Here is a 22,948-nt window from a genome sequence, read left to right on the forward strand (position 1 = left end):
CAAAAGTGCATTTTAGAAACTGTTTAAAGTGATAAGAAGTTACCTAAATTCTTTGATCTTAATGATTTGGATTCCATGGAAGGAATTTAGACCAATGGTCCTGAAACCAAAGCACATTAGAATCACGTGAGAGTTGAAAAATGCTCCAGTTTAATTAAAAGAAAAATACTCGTGTGTCTGCCTCATTCAGTAAGCTTTAACAAAGTTTTCTACCGTCTTGTGACTTGGATTGTTCCTGTCATGAACTTAGATTCACTGCAGCTGTTTCCTGCGAACGCAAAAGGGTAACTTCAGCCAAGTTTCATTTCCTACGAAGATGAAGGCACAGAGCTGTGGACGGATCTCTCGGCAGCTCGTTCACCGCAGGAGCTGCTGAGAAATGCTGCCACAGTTATATACACTAGGAGAGCTTTCTAGACGCTTTAGGGCCAGCGACATCTCTCCACCGTCCTCTCACCTGGTCCACAAATCTGGTCTGACTGCTTTCCCTGTTGGTCGTTCCTAACCAAGCCGAGAACATACTGGTGAAGATCAAGGGTATTGTAAAAGCCTCTGTGAGTAAGCCGGGAGTGCTACAACTGAACCCCAGCTCTTGAGTAAACACAAGCGTCCCCGCTTTGCCGCGTCCTCTTCACCACTCACGAGGGACAGCAGGTCAATGCATCTGAACGCAGTAGACCCCACAAAGGCAGGGATGTCTGTCTGTGCTGCTCACTGCCTACGGCCTCATCACGTAGAACAGGACACGTGGTAGGTGCTCAGCAGATATTTGAACTTGTTAAATGAACGCAGCCTCATGCGTACCTGTGCCTGCAGGTTTTAGGCCGTCTTCCGTTCAGGGCGATTCCTTCCCTGCTCGTCACTCAAACCACTGAATCATCTCTCTCCTTCCTTTAATGACTAAACTTCCCAAAGCAGAGTCTCCTCTCACAGGTTCAGTGTTTTCCTGCCACATCCATTTTTCAGTGGATGGCAGTCTGTCGTCTTTCCTGACTGTCTTCTACAATTGTCCCTCCTAACGCTGCCAGTGACCTCCCAATTCCTGACCCCAGTGGCCTCTACTCGTCCTCACTCCTTAGGATTCTTCCCGGCAACACTGCTCTGCTGCCTCCTTCCCCTTTGAGACACTTGTCCTTCCTCAGCTTCCGAAACAGGACACTCTCTTAAGTCCCCCTCCTGCTTTCCTGGACGCCCTCAATTTCATCTTTACTGATTTCACTTTCTCCGACAACAGCTAAACCTGGGCCTTCTTTACAAAGTGTCACCTTCTCCTGGGAGCTTCCATTCATTAACTCTGTCAATTTGTGAGTGAATCTTTTGTGCAGTTCGATCTTCAATCCTGTTCTCCCATCTGATTTTCAAACTTGTATTTGCAGGTATTTGCATATCAGAATGACCCTTCAGTCTGCAGTGTGAAATTGTAGAACCAGCCCAGTCTGAGCTCGTGATCCAATTCCCAAGCTTCCGGTTTCTCGGCGTCCCATCTCTCTCCACTAGCCCTGTCCCCATTTCATGCCCTTCCTACCCCTATCATGCAAACTCAAAGCTGAGAGAGATCTTTGATTACTTCCCTTTTATAGCTAATAAAGTCCTTCACATCCATTAACCGCCAAATATCTTTAAATACACTTGAAATATCTCTACACACTCGCCCTTCTCTCTACTTAATGCAGGACTAGTTTCTTATTTACTCCTGTTGTTTCTCTTATTTTCTACACTATTAATTATAATTTCTTTTTTTTTTTAATTTTTTTTTTCAACGTTTTTTATTTATTTTTGGGACAGAGAGAGAGACAGAGCATGAACGGGGGAGGGGCAGAGAGAGAGGGAGACACAGAATCGGAAACAGGCTCCAGGCTCCGAGCCATCAGCCCAGAGCCTGACGCGGGGCTCGAACTCACGGACTGCGAGATCGTGACCTGGGCTGAAGTCGGACGCTTAACCGACTGCACCACCCAGGCGCCCCTATTAATTATAATTTCTTGCTTTCCTACTCAAACATCTGCAGCGATTCCCTAATGCTTATGAATTCAAGTCTGGATGCTGTGGGGATTTAAGATTCTGCACAGCGTGGCCTCGGCCTTTCTCTACTGCCTTGAGTCTAATTACCCACTAATTTAACCACAATCCATCTAGGTGATTCTGTTATTGCCTCTGAACACAACTAGGATGTTTCTGTTTTCATCCTGTATAGGTATTGCCCCACTTACCTGGAGTATTTGTTCCTTACTCTCTTACTATAGAATTTCTACCTATTCTCAGTTCAACTCAAATTCCTCCCATTCCATGAGATTTTCTTGTGATGTGCTAAGACTTCATAGAGCTCAGTCCTATCCCGTAACAGTATTGAGCAATTGTTTTGTGCTATGAACTAGGGCATTTGACTGTTATTTAGTCCCTCCTGGCTGTCTTCTATCTCTTTTAAAATTATTTTTATTGGAATACAATTCACACATGGTAAAACTCACCTGTTTTAAGTGTTTTTAAATGGCATTCCCAAAGTTTTATGACTATCACCGCTATCAATTCCAGAGTATTTTCATCACCTCCAAAGGAAACCTGAGAGTTACTCTACATTTTCCCCTCCTCCCAGCCTCTGGCAACCGCTAATCTACTCTCTGTTTCCATAGATTTGCTTATCATGGGCATTTTGTATAAATCGAATAAGAAATCTGTGGCTTCTGTATCTGGCTTCCTGTACTTAATGTGAAGTCTCTAAGGGTCATCCATGTTGTGGCATGTACCAGTACATTGTTCCTTTTGATGGCTGAATAATGTTTTATTATATGGATACACCACATTTTCTTTGTTCATCGGTTGGTAGACATTTGCATTGTTTCTGGTTTTTGCCTGTTACGAATGATGCTCCTGAGAACGTTTGTGTAGACGTTTCTGTGTAATCGTATGTTTTCAGTTCTCTTGAGACTATGGGTGGCCCACTGGGTCTTATAGTAACTTTACGTTTAGCTTTGTGAAGAACTGCCAAAGACATTTTTAAAGACGTTACACCATTTTCTATTACCACTAGCACTATATGAGGTTTCCAGTTTCTTCAAATACTCACCAACACTTCTTACTTCCGTTTTGTTTATAGCCACCCCCGTGGGTGTGATGTAGTCCTCATTGTGGTTTCGATTTGCATTTCCCTAGTGACTAATGATGCTGGGCATCTTTTCATGTGCCTATTGACAATTTGTATGTTTCACTTGGAGAAATATGTATTCAGATCCTTTGCCACTTTTTAAGTTGGGTATTTGTCTTTTTTATTTTTTTTTTAATTTTTTTTTTTAACGTTTATTTTTTATTTTTGAGACAGAGAGAGACAGAGCATGAACAGGGGAGGGGCAGAGAGAGAGGGAGACACAGAATCTGAAATAGGCTCCAGGCTCTGAGCTGTCAGCACAGAGCCCGACGCGGGGTTCGAACTCACGGACTGTGAGATCGTGACCTGAGCCGAAGTCGGACGCTTAACCGACCGAGCCACCCAGGCGCCCCGGTATTTGTCTTTTTAATTGTTGAGTTGTAAGCTTTCTTGATACTTTTGGATTTTAGACTCTTATCAGACATAAGATTTACAAATGTTTTCTCCCCTTCGATGGATTCTAATTTTACTTTCTTTATGGTGATGTTTGTGGCACAAAAGTTTTATTTTAAGCACATGAGTTTTTAATTTCAGTCATGTCCAATTTATTTTTTCATCATTGCCTAATCTAATATCATGAAGTTTCCACCTAGGTTTTCTTCTAAGAGTTTTCTAGTTTGGGCTCTTATGTTTAGGACTCTGATCCATGTTGACCTAATTTTGTGCATGGTGTAAGTGTCCAATTTCATTTTCATGTGGCTGACCAGTCTTTCCACCACAATTCATTGAAAAGATTATTCTTTTTCCATCGAATTTTCCTGAACCTGTGCTGGTTATCTTTTTTACCCCAACAAAATAGTTTTTATTTTATTTTATTTTAATTTTATTTGACTTTATTTTATTTTTTATTGAAGTAAAATTGGCATATAATATCCTATTAGTTTCAGGTATACATATAGTGATTCAGTATTTTTATACATTCTGAAATGATCCCAAATTAGTCTAGTTACCATCTGTCACGATACAAAGTTATTACAGTGTTATTAACTATACTCCATTCCCAGTGATGCAAATTACATCCCCATGGCTTATTTATTTTATAACTGGAAGTTTGTATATCTTAATACCCTTCACCTATTTTGCCTACCCCTCCCCCCCCAATCCCTCCTCTCTGGCAACCACCAGTTTGCTTCCTGTAGCTATGAGTCTGTTTCTGTTTTGTTTATTCATTCATTTTGTCTTTTAGATACCACATATAAATGAGACCATGTGGTATTTGTCTTTCTTTCTTTCTTTCTTTCTTTCTTTCTTTCTTTCTTTCTTTTTGTTTTTTTGAGAAAGAGAGAGAGGGAGAGGGGCAGAGAGAAAGACAGAATCTTAAGCAGGCTTCATGTTTGGTGCAGAGCTCTACTCAGGACTCAATACCATGACCCTGGGATCATGACCTGAGCCAAAATCAAGTCAGACGCTAAACTGCTTGAGCCACCCAGGCACCCCATGCCCCAAGATTTCATTATTTTTTATGGCTGAGTAATATTCCATTACACACACACACACACACACACACACACACACACACACACACACCTTTCTCCATCTATCAGTGGACACTTAGGTTGCTTCTATATCTTGGCTGTTATAAATAATGTTTCAATGAATATGGACTTGCCTATATCTCTGAAAATTTGAATAAATTTTTTTATTTCTTTGGATACTCAGAAGTGGAATTGCTGGGTTGTATTATAGTTCTATTTTTAATTTTTGAGGAAATTAAACCTCCTTACTGTTTTCCATAGTGGCTGCACCAGTCTACATTCCCACCAGCAGTGAATGAGGATTTCCTTTTCTCCACATCCTCACCGGCACTTGTTACTTTTTGTCTGTTTTGGTAATAGCCAATCTGATCTGTGTGAGATGATATCTGATGTGGTTTGCGTTTGCATTTCTCTGATAATTAGTGATGTTGAGCATATTTCCATGTGACAGTTGTCCACCTGTATGTCTTCTTTGGAAAAATGTCTATTTAAGTCCTCTGCCCATTAAATTTTTTTTTTATATGGGACAAGAATATAGACCATAGAAGTGTAGGTCTATTTCTGGGGTTTCTATTCTATTCCATTGATGTATATCTGTCTGATTCCATTGATGTATATCTGTTTTGTGCCAATACCATACTGTTTTGATTACTATAGCTTTGATTACTATAGCTTTGTACTATAGTTTTGAAATCAAAGACTGTGATAACCTCCAGCTTTGTTTTTCTTTTTCAAGATTGCTTTGGCTATTTTGGGTCTTTTTTGGTTCCATACTAATTTTAGGATTCTCTGTTCTAGTTCTGTGAAAAATGCGAAAATTGGTATTTTGATGGGGATTGCATTGAATCTATAGTTTACTTTGGGTAGTATGGACATTTTTAACAACATTAATTCTTCCAGATCATGAGCACAGTGTATCTTTTCATTTATTTGTGTCATCTTAAATTTCTTTCATCAATGTCTTACAGTTTTCAGGTACGGGTCTTTTAATTCCTTATTTAAATTTATTCCTAGGTCTTTTATTCTGTTTGATGCAGTTGTAGATGGGATTTTCTTAATTTCTCTTTCTGGTAGCTCATTATTAGTGTATAGAAATGCAACCGATTTCTGTATGGTAAGTTTGTGTCCTCTGACTTTACATATTTCATTTGTTAGCTTAAGAGTTTTTGGTGGAATTTTTAAGGTTTTCTATATATAGTATCATGTCGTTTGCAAATAGTGACAGTTTTACTTCTTTCTTTCCAATACAGATGTCTTTATTTCTTTTTCTTGCCTAATTGCTATGTCCAGGACTTCTAATACATTGTTGAATAAAAGTAATTAGACTGGGCATACTTATTCCTGATCTTAGAGGAAAAGCTTTCATTTTTTTCATTGTTGAGTATGATTTTGGCTGTGGGTTTGTCATAAATGCTCTATTATGTGGAGGTACATATTTTTTTTTAATTTTTAAAACATATTATTAAGATATTTTCACTTGTTTCATTTTCTTCTTCTTTTTTCTTTTTTGTTTTTTTAAATTTTTTTTTAACGTTTATTTATTTTTGAGACAGAGAGAGAGACAGAGCATGAGTGGGGGAGGGACAGAGAGAGAGGGAGACACAGAATCAGAAGCAGGCTCCAGGCTCTGAGCCATCAGCTCAGAGACCGATGCGGGGCTCAAACTCCCGGACCGCGAGATCGTGACCTGAGCTGAAGTCGGACGCTTAACCAACTGAGCCACCCAGGTGCCCCTATGTGGAGGTACATATTTTCTATACCAACTTTGTTGAGAGTTTGCTTATAATAGGTACACTTTTAAATCATCTCTAATTAAGCACTACAAGTTTTGAGGACTTGGAGCTTCTCTTATCTTTAGGTATACCCCTCTATACTTTACAGTATTCCTTGACCATATTAGGTGCCTGGTGGATATTTTGCTACTGTCTGTTTCTCCAATCAGATAGTGAGGCTCTAAGGGGAGGGATCTCTGCTTATTTTTGCTCATCAGAAGCCTGAGATCAACAAATATTTTTGGATGAATGAATTACTTTAGGATTTTTGTTCTCTCTTGCAGAAGAATGCATAGGAGGCACGAATAAGTTTTTTCTAGTAAGTCAGGAGGGGAAGTGATGAGTGAAGAGCAAACATAATTCCAGAGAATAATCTGAAATTAGCTTTGTTTTTGCCACCATATGATCCTACCATATTCATTTTATATTACTTGGTCCTCATTAGTTCAGAACATACAACCAGCTTTTAAATTAAAGGAAACCCGTTTAAGAATTTTAGACTTGGGGCACCTGGCTTGCTCAGTCAGAAGAGCACACGACTCTTGATCTCAGGGTTGTGAGTTTGAGGCCTGCATTGTGTGTAGAGATTACTTAAATAAATAAAAGTTAAAAAGCACTGCAGACTTAATGTAGGAAAATTTCTGATTTGAACCTTCCCCATCAATGTTTTAGGTTTTTAAAACATATCAAATCCATAAATGAACTCGTGCTAACTCAGTCTGAAGCTACCATTTATATGTATTGGATCTTTGACTATTTACCTGTCAAAGCGTAAAATTAATTTCCTGGCTTTTAACATATGTCATTACTTCCTATTGACAGACTTTGTCAATGTTTGAAGTGTAAAATCACATTCTGCAGCTCCAAAAGTGATTTGCAAAAAAAAAAAAAAAAAAAAAAAAAGGCCCTTAGTACTCACTTATAGAGGAATATTGAATTATTCTGTATTGATTAGTGAAGTACTAAGTTGCAACTAAATAGCTTATGAGAATTATATATCAATAAGGAACAATATTTATGATATAATGTTAATTATAAAAAAACATTATATTATGTAGTGATTGCAGCCAGGTACAATTATGTATTACTATGAACTGGAGTGATCAACCCTCTTGGTTTGCCTCTGACTATTTAGGTTTTAGCACTGAAAGTTCTGCATCTCAGGAAATCCCTCAGTCCCAGACAGACTGGGATGGTCAGTCACCCTCTAAGGAACAAATTGCCAAAGGGATAATTGGGGAGAAAAGTCATAGCAATGATTTTCGTTCTTCTTTAATAATAGACATTAATGGTGTCTCAAAAGGAGTTATGTGAGGTTAGTACAAACTGATTATGATTTGAGATCATAAAAATGAATAACATAACTAATATAACATTACGTTAATTATACTTGAACAAAAATACATCTATATAATAAAATTTATTTTTTTAAACTTTTTTCTTTATATATTTATTTGAGAGACAGAGACAGCATGAGTGGAGAGGGGCAGAGAGAGAGAGGGAAAGAGAGAATCCCAAGCAGGCTCCATGCTGCTTGCGCAGAGCCCGATGAGGGTCTCAAACTCACAAAACCAAGAGTTGGACGCTTAAGCGATTGAGCCACCCAGGCGCCCCAAGAAAATAAAATAAAATTTTTAAAGACACAATGGTTTTGGAGAGGGATCCTCACATATATTTCAGAAATGGAGAAAATAAGATAGAAGACAGAGCTTATCTTCTTTGAAGGTTTTCTCATTAGTTTTTTCCTTGGTCTGCCATTGCTGTCTTCCCTTTCCTCTAGTTCAAGGCAGGAGTGCCTGCCGCCTATTTCAGGCACATTCCAGAGTGCTCAATGTGAGAAATCAGTTATTCGATTATTAAATCTTCCGTGAAAACTTTCCTTGGGAATGCATGTGTGTAAGAATACACTGACACCCGAGGGCACCTGGGTGGCTCAGTCCATTGAGCGTTGGACTTTGGCTCGGGTCATGATCTCACAGTTCATGAGTTTGAGCCCCACATTGGGCTTGCTGCTGTCAGCACAGAGCCTGCTTCGGATCCTCTGTCCCCCTCTCTCTGTCTGTCCCTCCCCCACCCACATTCTCTTTCTCTCTCAAAAATAAAAATAAATATTAAAAAAAAAAAGAATACACTGATATACATAGTTAATGTCCTGACATCCCACAGTTCAAACCTGTATTGGGATTATGTGAATATAAACTTAAGGCTATAGGAGCCTCCCTTGTGGTCTGACGTTACAAGAATAGAGAAGACTGGGAAAACACTGTGTTGGAATCATCTGTTTCAGACAAGAACACAAATATAGTTTTATTTATTTAAGGCTAATTTTCAGGACTTTACATATAGAGATGTTTCATCTCTCTTTTTTTTTTTTTTCTAAGCACAGGAAAGATCTTCTATCGGTGGTCCCTAACAAAGTAGAAATATCACAAGGCATGGAAATTGCTTTGACTGTTGACCTGCCAGAATCTGGCAGGGTTTATCGTATAGAAAATGCCCAAATGTAATTGATAGATTATAAACATTCTTCCTATGTAAGGTACTAGTATCTCTAAATATGAACAGGAATTGAGAAGTAGGGTAGCGATTGCCTGAGATTTGGCATTGTAACTAATTACATTATTTTCAAACATGATCTTTTTTGAGAATGTCCATAGTACTTAGTGTCTGCATTATGTAACCTAACAACCAAGTATATATTAATGATGTGAGTAGTTTTCCAAATGTTGTGGATGTCTGTGTTTTTTATCCCTGAGAAGCAAAACTTGATTTCTGACTCTTCTGTGTCTCTCCGAACACCTATTTTATGCTAATCAGAGAGTAGGTGCTTATTAAAACCTGTTGACTTTGCTCAGGTAGTTTATACAGGCTGTTTGGTTATTTAAAACATTTTAGGATTAGAGTAGGAAGATATGGGTACAAAAGAAGGCTCTCAAAATTACTAGCTGTGACCATTAGCAAATTACCTTTACTTATTTTTAAGTTACTTAGCCTCTTTGAATCACTTGTAAAAATATGGATAGGGATTTTTTTTTTCTTGATGATGGAAGATCAAATGTAATTATTTGATAAACTACTCTGTGAAATGGAAATTACTCTACAAATGCAACCATTGATTATCATTTAAGATGTGGGTACTCATTATGGCATCTTCTTTGATTCTTTCTTCTCTTGCCTAAAGGCTGAAAGTAGGTAGACAGTGCAACCAAGAGCCTAGAGCAGGAGTTAGGGAAAGTTAAGACAGATACAGACATGCCCATTTATAAGCTGCGCTGTTTGTACGAAGGAAGAGCTGGGTGTTGGCCACTAAGAAGTTCCCTGGTGGGGTGTAGGCACTCTAAGAGTGTACCACAGTGTCAGCCCCGTAGAAAGATAGCTGGACTAGTTCCTTATCTCACCTCCCTACCATTACTTTTTACTCTCTTTAGGACAGTGGTGCACCAGGGACTCCACAACATACGTAGATGTGGAAGGAATTAAAGGAAGTGTAGGGATGGCCTGCACAGTGGTTTATCTTTTTCATCAGGGGCAGAGTCTCTCTGTTGCAGAGGGACGAGGTGGAACCTCTACTCCGACCGCTACTGCAAAGCCTCGCCCGGGAAGGAGGCCGGTGAGCACTGCCGAGGTGCAGCCCTTGCTCTGCCTTGTTTGAATTTCAGTAAGCTGCCCCAGACAGGAAACGTGCCGACATAGTCGCCTGCCATGGCTGGATTCTCTGCGTGAGAGAGCGAGCGAGCGCGAGCGAGTGCCAGTGAGCTGTGGTCACTCCGTGCGAAGGCCAGAGAGACATGTGGAGGGTGCCTGCAGAGGGCCTCAGGAAATGAGGGTGAATACGTCTCTTGGAAGCTGTGAACACTAATGCCTAAGAAAAGGAAACAGAAGACAGAAAAAGAATAGTTTAAGGAATGCTATCATTTTCTATCGGTGAAGGTTCCTGGTCTTGAGGAGGTTCCGGAAAGTTCATTTCCGTTTCCTCCTCCTCTTCTTGGACTGGAATGATTTCAATGCCTTCTTCATTCTTTGGTTGGGAAGATACTTCAGTCAGCTCGACCGCTTCTTCTGTTATTTCAACTAGCTGTTCTTTTTTTTCTTCGGCAGCTAACAGGACAACTACATCCTGGAATACAAAATTAAACAAGCGTTTCTGGACCTTTACTTTTGGTGCATTTGTCAGCAGTGTCTGTGAATGTCTATCAAAGACCTCCTGTTTTCTGTGCCATTTATGCTTTTTCCTATATGCCTCCAGATACCAGGACTGATTTCCCACGTGCCCAGATCCTCACCAAATCACCCATCAAAGCTCATCTGCAAGATCAGCAGATATTTGCCACTTTGCCTGGAATGATCACACAGTATTTTGGGAAAGAACGCTGCAGTAATGGGCGAATTTAGATTCGAGTTTTGATTTGCCTCTTATTGCCTATAACCTTGGGAAGGTAATTTTCTCTCTAGTCCTGTTTTTCTCATCTGCAAAATGAAGGACTTGTGACAGCCTCTAGGTTGTGTCGGGAATCTAACATTCTGTGGTTCTGAAGCAGTTGATGCAGCTCTGTCACGGGGATATTCGTATCTCCCAATTGTGGAGCCTCTTTGACCCATAGTTTTGGAAGTGGGATCTGATGAAAGGGTGGCGGTGGGGCAGGGTGGGGAGGGGAATGCTGGGAAATGAAGTGGACGAACCAGTGCTTTCATGAGCCTGTCCGGCTTCCGCACGTTACATGTGGGATCACGAAATCAAGATGGACGCCTGGAACGGGGCAGAGCTGAAGGCTCGTGAGCACACGTACTGCAGGGCTGTATCCTCTGTCTAACCTTTAGACTGGCTTCAAATCTCAAGACACTTTTTCCTCATTATTGGTATTCTCTGCTTTCCAGAAATCTGCCAAGACCACTTTTCACGAAGCTCCTAGTCTCAAAGTTACGTCAGATTACATTCTCCAGAAATGAGTTTTTGTAGACGTGATTTCCTAGAGGGGCTTAGTGGACAGGATGGCTACTACTCACAGCTTTAGGTTTGGAGCACAGTTTTTTCCATTCATTCTCAACAATGCCAGCTGTCACAAGTTTCTGGAATAAGGTAAAGACCACCATCACGGCAAAAATGCTCTGAGGAACGACAGAAAAAGTGAAGGCAAGAATGTGGTAACAGCTTAAAGAATATGGTTGGTACTCAGTAAATGACTCTTGGCTAAAATTAAATGATTAAAAGATCAGTTCTATAGAAGACGGGTTCTTTAGAAGATGAATTCTATAGGTGAGTAATGACCAACTGTAAACACTACTAGTTATCTTCATAACCCCGACCCTTAGCACAGCTGCCTTCACAGACGGTTAATGCATGTTGCCGATAGGAAATAAGGTAGCAGCAATTAGTTGAAGAATCAATTCTATGTAGGAAAAATTAATCAGTGACTCCCAAATTAAGTTGTATCCAGCTTTTTAGGTGTTATGGTATCACAACCAAGGAAACCTGTCTATACTCGGGAGATGCATTTTTCCCCTTCAGAGTCTCCACTAAAAACTCACTGAGGCAAAAGGTGTTCATAAAACTTAGGTGCTTCTTCAATGTTCACCTTAATCAAGCTAATAAATGTTAACCGATACTAATATAAAAATGTTAAACAAACACGTAGCACCCTCTGTGTACCAGTTCTAAATGTATTTGTATGTGTTAACTTGCTGCTCAAAACAGCCCTGTGAGGTAAGTACTGGCACTTTCCCCATTTTACAGTTGAAGAAACTGAGGCAGAATGTGGTTAAAATTCTTGCCCCAAAGCCAGATAGGCAGTAAGTAGCAGATGTAGCCAGGCTGGATCCAGAGTTGGCACTCGTAATAAAAATGCCAGACTTCTTTCCTGAGAAGAAATCCAGTCTCACACTTACCAAGAAAACAGATCGTATGCTGTCACAATATTTTATAGACAGAGAGTTTTTCTCAGAGGGCTTACTCTCCGGTTGACAGGTGTGGATGTCAATATATGGCTTGGGACTTTTAAGAAGATTCAGGTTCTCCATTTTAAAAAAATGGGAGATTGCAATATTAAATATGTCCATGATCAAAAGAATCATTCCAGAAATAGCAGCAAAGAGGCTCAGTGAGTTCATTATCATTTTCCCTTTGACCTGAAATGGAGACATAAAGACATGTTAATGGGGTTTGATTTCATTTGGAGAATACAAGCTAGGAAGGAATTCCAGATCCCATTCCTCCCATTCATAAAGGCACTGCACCCAAATCATCCTAAGCCACACTTCTCTCAGTGGTTTTTAATGTCCTTGTCACCGTAAAATGAAAACCTTCATCTCTCATTCCTGTTCCTTCCTCAGTCTTCCTCATCTCATTTTACCCTGTCACATCCAATCAGTTTATCAAGAGAAAATTTTAGGAATACTCCTAAATTCGTCTATTTTGCATCCTTGCAGTTCCTTTCACTGCCCCTACCATCACGCTGGTGGCATTCGGTAAATACTGGCTAAGTGAAGGTAAATAGTCTTCAGGTTATATATGTCTGCATTAGAAGGTACAGGGAAGAAAGGGAAGGAGGTTCTTGCATCCCCATGAAGTGGGTGTAGGGAGGGAGAGCGCAGATAGAGCCCTCTGGGTCTCTACCGTCAAGTGGAAACTAACAGTAGCAAGAACACCACCACCTACTCCCTATTGACATGGGTTGCAGTCAGCCTCAGTGTACCATCTTTCAAAACATAATTAGGGCCGATGCCTCGGGGTAGCACCGGTGAAGGGTGTCAGAATGAGTTCTACCTGCAGGGATGATAGAAGGTCAAACCAGGAAAATATAAGTGACACGTACCGTAATAGTATGGGATTATTGATGGTTATTTTAAGACCTATATAGTTCATCCCTGGCTGTAGGACCTACAGATTGCAAGTCAGTAGGACTTGCTGTATCTGGAGAATAAAAACAACTTGATCTTCCTAAATATTTTTTTTTTCTTCAAAAACTGAGTTTAGCAGACCACCTCTTGAGAGGAGCCATTTCCATCCACTCCATCCGTCACGGGCTTTGGAAGTGCCACAAGTCAGTAACAGCTTATTAGTCAGTATAAAAAACTTGGGGGAGGAAACTTGCTGGTAAGCTCATGACCTGGGTGTAAGTGTGTTGGGGGGGCTATAGGACAAGACCCTCTGTAGCTCCTTATATAGCCTCTGAAGCACCTGCACGTATGTTACTCCATTACATACTCATGACCATATGGTACCACCATTTTTTAGAGGTACGGAGGGGCAAACCGACTTGCTCAAAGTTGGCGAGGATTGAGTTAATCACAGTATTGATTAGAGTTTTCCTCAACGGTGGTCGGAGAGAAAGTACACGGCTTTCAAAGAGACCTGTTAGTCTCACACATTTAACATTCATAAGACCATAAGCATGTGGCTGTTCTTTGGTCTGCCTTTAATTCTGTTTCCGCGGACATAATTCAGGTAGGCCTCATTTCCAAGTTTTTCATGAATAAAATCACAACAGCGTTCTAGAGAATCTTTTGCCTTTTGGGGTTGAGAGAGAACTCAGTGCTACTGTGATTCCAAAGGTGTGTAATGGTTTTTGTTTTCAACTGAGAAAGTAGGCATTTCTCGGATGCGTGGGGAAGAAGGACATACGATTACTTGCCAAACTTTTCCTGGGGTTTTTCTCCGCTGCTACCAGGAGTGATCCAGAAATGATATACTGTGAAAAGAGAGGTGGTGGGTGGGGAAGGTATGGGATAGATGGGAGAGGAGGCAGACAGGGAGGGAGGCAGAGAGGGAGATGGCTTTTAACATGGAGAACTGGTTGTTAAAAAGCTATCCACATTTCCAACCACTTTCACCAAACTGTGCAGCCATTTTTGCAGTATTCATTCATTTTTCAGCAGTCATAGTTCTCCTCTTTGCATGCTCAGCTATATTCAGCTGATGCCTTTTATGCAACTAACTGGGGAGCTGCGACCAGGAATATAGTAAGACCAGAGGCAGAACACAAGTTTTTGTGCCAACGAATACTAACACTGTGAATTTAAAAGCTTTATTTTTAGTTTCTCTCTTTTCTTTTTTAAGTTTGTGGAATTTCTCTTTGGAGTTCACAGTGATTTCACTGATTGTGATGCCAGGGAAGAATGAATCAAGGTGGCCTGAGTGCCACGGGCACACGCCATTAAAACGTTTGCTGCTACAGGAATTGATGGTGATCATTTCCCATCTTCCTTGTTCAAGCTATGAAATGGAGGGGACGCTTGCTCTCATCCATCTCTCTTTGTTTTGAAAATCTCAGTCCTGGGCGTATCTTTCTAGTAGTAACTGTGAAAGTCTAATGGGGATATAAACATGACTCCTCTGTACCACACCCAGACGCGGCTAGAAAACATGTACACGAAACAGTCATGGGGATTGCTCATGACAGATTGCTGCTCTGCTGGTCAGCCAAAGGAGATTCATTTGCGATGGGACTGATTTCACCACCTGAGATAGTAGCTAAAGAGAATTGTAGGAAGAAGGAATAGGTGGGAGGAAATGGGATGCGCCTGCTCCTTCCTGCTTCCGGAAACACCCCGCCGCACAGTCCAAATGTCTAGTGCCCTTCTCACCCCTCTCCACATTGACTTTGGAGAGTCCTGCTTTGAACGGTCTTCCTTCCCTGTGTAGATCCATGCAGGGCACCTCTTTCTGAATGTACATGAAGTGTGACCACTGACTCAGGGAGATTCATACTCGGTTCCGTCAACCTCTCCTTCCGCTAAATTACTGTCACCTCATAACCTATTTCCCAGCCACATACTTGCCTCAACACAGAAATAATCTAGCATGCTGTTGTGGAGCTTTTAAAGCTTTTTGTCTGCATCACTGCCCAAAGGGCTGTTAGTTGTTACTCACCATAATACCTCCCCAGAGAGGGTACCACACAGTCATACAGATGGGTGCATAGACCTCCATGTGGATCATCAGGAGGCCACCTAGGGCCATGTGGAAGAGCCCGTTCATAATCTGGACAGCCTGGAGAGAGAATTAGGGGTCTGATGAGGAAGTCAAGTCCTCATCAAGTCAGAAAGCAAAGGCTGGAAGCCCTGATTCCGGACCCGGGGCTGTGTAAAACGCCTAAAGGAAGTGGGGAAGGTGCCAAGATCTTTGTCTTGTTGCGATCCGCTTTCCTCACCACCTGGGGCATTTCCAAGACAGACATGTCTGGGATGCTGGTGACAAACTGGGATGGGAGACCCCTAAATATGCAGACCGCAAAATCAAAAGGAGACATAAGATCACCGTGACAACTTCTCTGTACATCCCTGATTTGGCACGCTGTGTCCGACATAAAGGACACCTCACGTTGGATTGCATCCTGTACCTGGCCTATAGCCTCTGCTTGTCTAGGCCAGAGAGTCTCGCCGATATGGAACGGAGCACAGTTGACTTACCCCCAGTGGCTTAGATTCCTTCATGAAGAAGTTTTGTGTAGGGCCCACCACCGAAGGCATCTTTTTGGGAATTGTTTTTTGAACGGGATTCATGGCAGTCGGACCTTTCATAGCATCTGCTGGGAGAGTTCCACTCATTGAATTTCTGGGTGTCGCCATTTCACCCTCAGAACTCCTAAAAATAATAAAACGGGGGAGAGAGAGAATAGGATTTTCAGCGGTCTTTTGTCTCATGCATTGGCATACTTTTCCCTTTATTCTCTCCGTGAGTGTCGTTGAGGATAGGCATGGACTTTTCCCAGTGGCTTTGGGTCTGAGGCAAAGCCCACTACTATGTTCTAGCATCTCAGGCAAGGACATAGGGCCCCTGGAAATCCTGCCGGTATTCTTGACAACAATGTTTGGGGCATACTTTATCATGGAAGAGAACACCATGCTCATGTCCTGTTTGAGCACAGTTTGTTGAGAAGAAACATGTCCTGGTTGTTTCTCATCCCTGAATGCTTTTCTTACGCTCTCATATTGGAAAGTGTATTTTGTACTGACTTTTCCTTGTCCTTGTGATGGGCCAGAGGCATCATGAGAGATAAGTGTCTGACTTCGGCTCAGGTCATGATCTCGCGGTTCACGAGTTCGAGCCCCTCTCTGCCCCTCCCCCACTCGTGCTCTGTCTCTGTCTCTCTCTCTCTTTAACATTAAATTTAACATAACATTAAATTTAAAACATTTTAAAACATTAAATTTGGCATAATGTCTCTTTAACTTAAACATGTTAAAAAGAGAGAGAGAGGGAGAGTCAGATGAGGACCGTCCTTAGTCAACAGAGGCCGATTCTAGTCTTCCTTTACCACCAACTCTGCAACCTTGAGTAATCACTTTAAGGAGGTTCTCAGAGGTTGTATGTAAGACTGTGGCCTCCTGACACGGGTTGCCTAGGTTTAAATCAAATTCTATTTGCGGTGAAACTACAGGAAAATTCTTTAAACTCTGGGCCTTATGCTTTTCAGCTGTAAGATGGGAATAATAATTCTTGTCTTACGGTATAGGGTTTCTGTAAGACTCAAATGGACTGATGAGCTGTGTGTGGCTGGTGTCTTCATTTAGGTATATCTCAAATGTCAGCCTCTCAGAAAAGCCTTCCCCCAATCCTCGGTCCATAGCACAGTCTTTTTCACACCACCCGTTTTATTTCTGTACGTGGCCCGTATCACTGCAGGGAATTACCTTGATTATCTGCTTGCTTGTTTACGGTCAGTCTCTTCCCACTAGAATATAAATCCCTTCAAAGCAGAGACCTTATCTGTCTTGTTCAGTATCTAAATGGGGCCTGGATTGAATAGTTTCTTAATATTACTGAGGAAATAAATGCATGTAAAGCACCCATGTCTGAATAATTATTGCCTGTTTTTGTCGCTATTCTTGTTTTTACTATTATTACCTCTGTAAGCATTAGTTTCTATGTTTTTCCCCATTGGAAAAATGAGAACAACGTCCCTGTCGCAGACATGTTGTGAGAAAGAAGTTCAGACGTGAAAATGCCTCCTACATGGGGAGAAAGGAGCAAGTGCTGTTTGTTCTCAGAATTCATGCTTTATTCATTTCTGAAGTTAGATGGTGATTACTACTGAGACCCTTTCCAGCTCTCATGTTTTAAGACTGCCCAGTTTTCTTCGTCTCGTGCTTCGTCTTGGAATTTATGTTTGCGTCAGCTACTTACGTGAATTCTATCGGGTCTTTCCTGGGCCCTGGAACTCTCCTTAGAGATGCACCTTTGGTCTCGTCCTTGTTGGCTGTCAGTCACGTAAGGAGCCTTGGAGACAAAGACTGTCTGTCCAGCTTGCTTATCGTACTGAAGTCACACCAAGCCCGGCACTGTGGTATAGGACAGGTCCTTGGGAGTCACCCAGGCCTTACGTTTGCACCCAGTGTGTGGTTACAAAGAGATTTCGCATCCTCAGTTCATTGAAGCCTCACAGAGTAGACAAGGGATGAACTGTTGCTTTCATTTTGTAGAAAAGGTGGCAAAGGCACAGAATAGTTAGTCCCTTGTTCCCAGTTACATGACTACTGGAGATCGAAAGTGAGGGCTCGGACCTCTCCAACGAGGCATCTATGGCTGCTTTGCCCCCCGTGCAGGCCAGGGGTTCAGCCTTTCACTTATGAACCTCTCCCTACTTCAGGTGGATGTGCCGTTTGGATGACTACTATAAAGCAGTTGAAAACACACTCCCTGTCAGGAGGACAGAGGAGACTTCGGCTGGGTGCTCTGCACTTGATTTCACCCCACCTGCCGATTACCAGATGTCATGCGGTCTTGGAGGTCTCGGTGCTTTGCACCACAAACCACACCCAACAAGATGACTGACAAAAAGGAGTGTACTAAGGTAGGCCTCTAAGGAGCCTCCAGATTGATTCTGGCCAGCAGGCAGAACTTTGGGAGCTGGTCAGAAGCTCAGAAACCATTGTGGCCATTTGATAAATGAGGAAACTGTGGCCCAGAGATGGGCCGCACCTCGTCACAGACCTTGCACCTGGTGACAGAGCCGACCAGAAGGCAGTCACTGCGGCTCTGAGGCCGGTGCTCTCTCTGCGGCCCCACAGCCAGACCATGTCGTGTAGTTGTTTATGGAGCATCCTCTATGTGCCGGGGTTACTGCACATCTAGTTCCAGGTTGCCCAACACCTGTCTTACCCAGAAGGCATCTTGTCTTTTTTTGCAGGTGTGGAAATGCAGGTTCAGAGGGGTTGGTTCGTTTCCCCATTTGTAGGAAGGGAATGGGCTGGGAGTCACCACATTCCTCTCCAGGGGGCTCATTTTAGCGAGGACAACTTAAAGAGCAAAGGTCATCAATTATCTGGACAGAAGGAAATGATGGGACTAGTGTGGTTTGAATTTCTCCTTATTTTTCAGCTGCCTGAGGCTGTGTCACTGTTACTGGTGAGATAAACCTCTTAACGTAAGCAAGTTCTGCTGCGGCTGTATCTGTAATGGCTAATGGCAGTAATGACCACTGGGGGGACATATTTTATTTCACTGGTAAAAATATGCATGGGTGGCTCAGTCGGTTGAGCGTCTGACTTCAGCTCAGGTCATCATCTCACAGTTCGTGAGTTCAAGCCCCTCATCGGGTTCTCTGCTGTCAGTGTGGAGCCTGCTGCAGAACCTCTGTCTTTCCCCCTTTCGCTCTCTGCCCTTCTCCCATTTGTACTCTCTGTCTCTCCCAAAATAAATAAATAAGCTTAAAAAAATGATGTCTCATTATGGCAACTGTACTCCTGTGAAGGCTTCAACACATATTACTGTAAAATAGTTTATAAACACAAACATACCCATCATTTTGTATGGAAATAAGCTTTCTAAAATATGTACATATTTCAATGCCAGGGCATTGTCGACCAGGAACTGAAAATTTTCATTGTATGGGAATATGTAAAATTAGACCACATACTCCCAAGGATATTGTAGATTCCCGCAGCTTTGCCCTGTGGTTGTTTCTTAATTGTTCACGGTGATTTAAAACAGTGCCCGGCACACAGCTCTGCTCAAAGCCCGGTTCGTACATCCGCAGGGGTGACTGAGCACATTGGCCAAACTGTGGTAACAGCAGGATTCTGTGCTCACTAAACTATATCACCCTCAGGGCTCGGTTTATCTGACACTGCCTCACTCTATTACAGCGACTTCTGCAAATCTCTTCTGGTTTTTCAAAGGCACCACTGTTTCTGGGTGCATCCACTGCAGGACAGTCTCACAGCCTGTATGGGTTTGGGTTTGAATAATGACTGTTTAGGTCCAGTAATTACATCACTTAATGAGAAGTTCAAAGCTGCCTAGCTTTCGTTACCTCCACTTCCTCCCCTGCCACTCAAAATAGTTCTGGGTTTCTGCCCTTTCTGGTCCTGTGCGCTGAGCTCTGAGGAGGAATGTTCTTACTTCCATTCCCTCTGCCTGGGCTCCTCAGCCCCTCTCCAGCCCCCCTGCTTCCTCCAGGATGGCAGCCCCTCAGGGCAAGCGGGTCTTGTGTCTTCAGTCCGTGTGCACTCGCGTGCCACAGAAAGTGCCCGTCCCAGCTCTGGGGCCTGCCACGTCTGTGACCTCGCTACTCAAAGTACTGTCTGAGAACGTGGGAGAATTTGCAATTTATAATGTAGTAAACGCTCAGAGGATAACTGTGTCTTTTGTGGGACTGAGATGTACCGCAGCGTCCCCATTCCCAAAGCCCCTTCCTTTCATCCAGCAGCCACTGCCCAGGCCCCCCTCTGTCATCCCCGGCGTCTTCAGAGCCCCTCCACTCTGTTCCTCCACTTCTTCCCCACCCGTCCCCTCTGGGGGCCTCGCAGCAGGTGGGCAGAGCCGCTGGGCTGAGGCCACTTTGTGCAAGGACTGCCCTGCAGAGTCAGCGGCCTTTCCTCAGGCGTGAGCACTCAGATGGCTTTATTTCTGTCCCCCTGGCACCCAGGTTCCAAGAGCTGGAGCCGCGGTTCTCTCCAGCCCCTTCACCTCCACGCCCAGTCAGGGCCCAAGTCCTGCTGCTTCTTCCTCTGTAAGGTGTCTTCTCTTGCATGCGGACCACTTTCTACCTCCAGTGTCACCCCCTGAGTTTCTCATTTCCTCCGCTGGTTGAGCACAAAAATCGTACTCTTCTGCCTTCAGTCTTGCTCTCGTCTAATCCATCCTCCACAGGGGCGGCTAGAGCAGGCCCCGAATCACTGCTTTAAGTCCTGCTCGACCTGAGCTTCAGCTCTTTGTCTAGTCTGTCTTGGCTTCCTGGGAAAACCTGCGCCTGGCCCCCCCACCCCATGGCCTTCACGGAGCATCGTGGCATCCCATTTGGAAGCCACGCCGCACCGCTCCCCGCTGGACCGCTGGTCTGGAGGTATCTTCCTCTCTCTTCCCTCTCCGCTTTGAAATGCTCCCCTCCTGCCCCCTTCGCGGTCTCCCCATTAGACATTCACCTCCTTGGGACTGTTCCCGGCACGGACTCCTTCAAAGGCCCCAGCTCTCTGTATTCCTTACTTGTCCTCAGCTGTTTTCTCCTCTAACTGAGGGTATGTTCCCCCAGGGCTGTCCTGCTAGGGTTACGTGGAGAACCTGCTTTCCATGTACTACGAGCTCAATAGATGTTAAACCGAACGACTTCCTCAGCGAAGATTCCCACGTGAGCCCGCCGGATGTTGGACCAAAAGGTGGTCATGTCACCTCACCTGATGATCAGTGACATCAGGCCATTTTGTGGAAAACAGGGAAAGATGGTCACATTATATACTGGTTCAGGAAACAATTATGACATGGCTAAAGCTCATCTTTGTTGCCCTTCATTAGATCTTCCTCATCTGCAGTGCCCACTCTCACTGCAGGCTTCTGTGATGGATTTGAGGCGGGATCTGATGCTCCGTTTCATATCTCCCCCCCCCCCCCCCCCCCCCGTCGTCCAGTCCCCTCCAGAACATGTTAGCCTGCGAGGTTTAACAACATTTGGGGTATTCACATTTAGCAGCATATCTTTGGAGACCAAATCATTCAAAGCAAGAGAAATGGAAATATTTTCATTATAACCACGGCTGATTATTTTCTTCTTCAGTGTCAGGTGGTTCTGAGAACCTTAGGATTTTAGCTCATTTAATCTTACGTAAAGCAGCGGGTGTTAACTGTCACCCCCATCTTGTGCGTGAGTAAAACCAGGGATGTAGAGGTTTGGTGACTTGCCTGTATCTATCAGAGGCCCCAGGCCTGCCCTGTGTCACTCGCCTCCTGTGTACGTGGGACACCAGCAGTGGAAGTGAACCACTGTAGATACCTTATAGGCGGTGGAGCTCCGGTTGGAGCCCAGCAGATTGGTAACCACGCTCTCGTCTACGTGCTACAGTCTGCTGCTTTTGTTCAGGACACCCAGTTCACTGGCCAGCGCCTTTCTTGAGGGAGGGAGTGGTTCAGAAAGCGGGTGGGCAGCAAAGCCTGGTACCCCTCCTCAACTTGTGACACTGTCAGAAAACCCGACCGGGGAAGCCCTCGGGTGAAAGCCGAGAAACTCGAGTCTCCAAAAGCATCCTATGCTTTACGCGTCACTCCCTTTTAGTCTTTTTTCTTTTTTTTTTAAGTTTTTATTTATTTTGAGACAGAGTGTGCAGGAGGGGCAGAGAGAGAGAACCCCGAGCAGGCTCCACACCGCCAGCGCAGAGTCCAACGCGGGGCTGGAGCCCACAAACCGTGAGCTCATGACTGAAGCCGAAATCAAGAGTTAGACGTTTAACCGACGGAGCCCCCCGGACGCCCCCTTTTTAGTCGCTTAAACAAAGCAAACTGGTTGCTTACCTGAGTGTCTGAGGCCTTAGGTCGCAAGGCTGACTCGGATGCTGGCTGCCGAGTTCACCTCCACTGCTGGTGTCCCACGTACACAGGAGGTGAGTGACATAGGGCAGGCCTGGGGCCTCTGATAGATACCAGGTGACAGGAAATCAGTGGCTTCTGCTACCTTGGCCTTTGCCCCAATCACTTTGGTTTAATGCACACATGCCAGAGCCAAAGGATATACAAAAAAGTTTCTGCCTTACCACGAGGTTTCACTTCTCGAAAAGGATCCCAGGGGACTGCCTGGCGTACTTTACGCTCCCCTAATTAGAAGAACTTTGCAGCCCCCACCCTGTAAGCAGGTGTGGACGGTGGGTCCCCAAGGGCAAGAAGGGCTCTAGAAACTCTCTACAGATGGGCTGCTAGGACTTTTACCTTTTTACTTCACTTTTAGGAGTGAGTGGGTGGGAAGAAGTCATCCAAGCAGAGAGATTCAGGAATCAGTAAGCCCGGTTGCTCGGGAGTATTGCAGGTATCCCTCTGCAACTATTGTCCACGTTTGCCCGCACTTAGGGTCCTCGTGGGACCACGTATGTCCTGTGTGGAATTTACTAGAAATGGCCTAAAAAATATACTTTGGTATTGTAGAGCACAGACCCAGAAGCTTGAGGCGAGAGTTGCGTGTTTGGGGATACAAACTCAAGTAGGACTTTTACCTACAGACTCACTTTTCCCACCATCTTTCTGGTTCTCTTGCGTCGCCTCTCTCTTCAGTCTGGCCTGGAGCTGTGCTAGGGGTAGATCAAGTGAGGGATGGAAGAAGCCGGTGGCCAGGAAAGTGTGAACATTTGGGAAAGGAATTTTT

At 43.5% G+C, this 22,948-nt stretch overlaps 2 protein-coding genes across 3 annotated transcripts in view; one reads left to right on the plus strand and one right to left on the minus strand.

Annotated features, from left to right (window-relative positions):
• The first annotated feature begins 328 nt into the window (after positions 1-328).
• LOC109246511 (membrane-spanning 4-domains subfamily A member 4A-like) overlaps positions 329-22,948 on the plus strand; it is a 168,081-nt gene continuing 145,461 nt past the window's right edge. Inside the window, exon 1 of one of the 2 annotated variants that reach the window (XM_019414523.2) lies at positions 329-750. The gene's annotated coding sequence lies outside the window, so the exon portion shown is untranslated. The remainder of the gene's footprint in view (positions 751-22,948) is intronic. The other variant, XM_019414524.2, reaches the window with a different exon arrangement.
• Positions 8,671-22,284, minus strand: LOC109246509 (B-lymphocyte antigen CD20). Its single transcript, XM_019414521.2, has 7 exons — positions 22,108-22,284; positions 15,795-15,969; positions 15,256-15,375; positions 14,018-14,074; positions 12,273-12,512; positions 11,394-11,495; positions 8,671-10,506 (listed from the first exon to the last, which is right to left on the minus strand). The coding sequence occupies exons 2-7, from the start codon at positions 15,951-15,953 to the stop codon at positions 10,288-10,290; spliced, it is 897 nt and encodes a 298-aa protein (XP_019270066.2). The 5' UTR covers positions 15,954-15,969; positions 22,108-22,284; the 3' UTR covers positions 8,671-10,287.

This window comes from Panthera pardus, unplaced genomic scaffold (genome assembly GCF_024362965.1).
Source record: "Panthera pardus isolate Hobbes unplaced genomic scaffold, ASM2436296v1 HiC_scaffold_12, whole genome shotgun sequence".
Classification (NCBI taxonomy): Eukaryota; Metazoa; Chordata; class Mammalia; order Carnivora; family Felidae; genus Panthera; species Panthera pardus.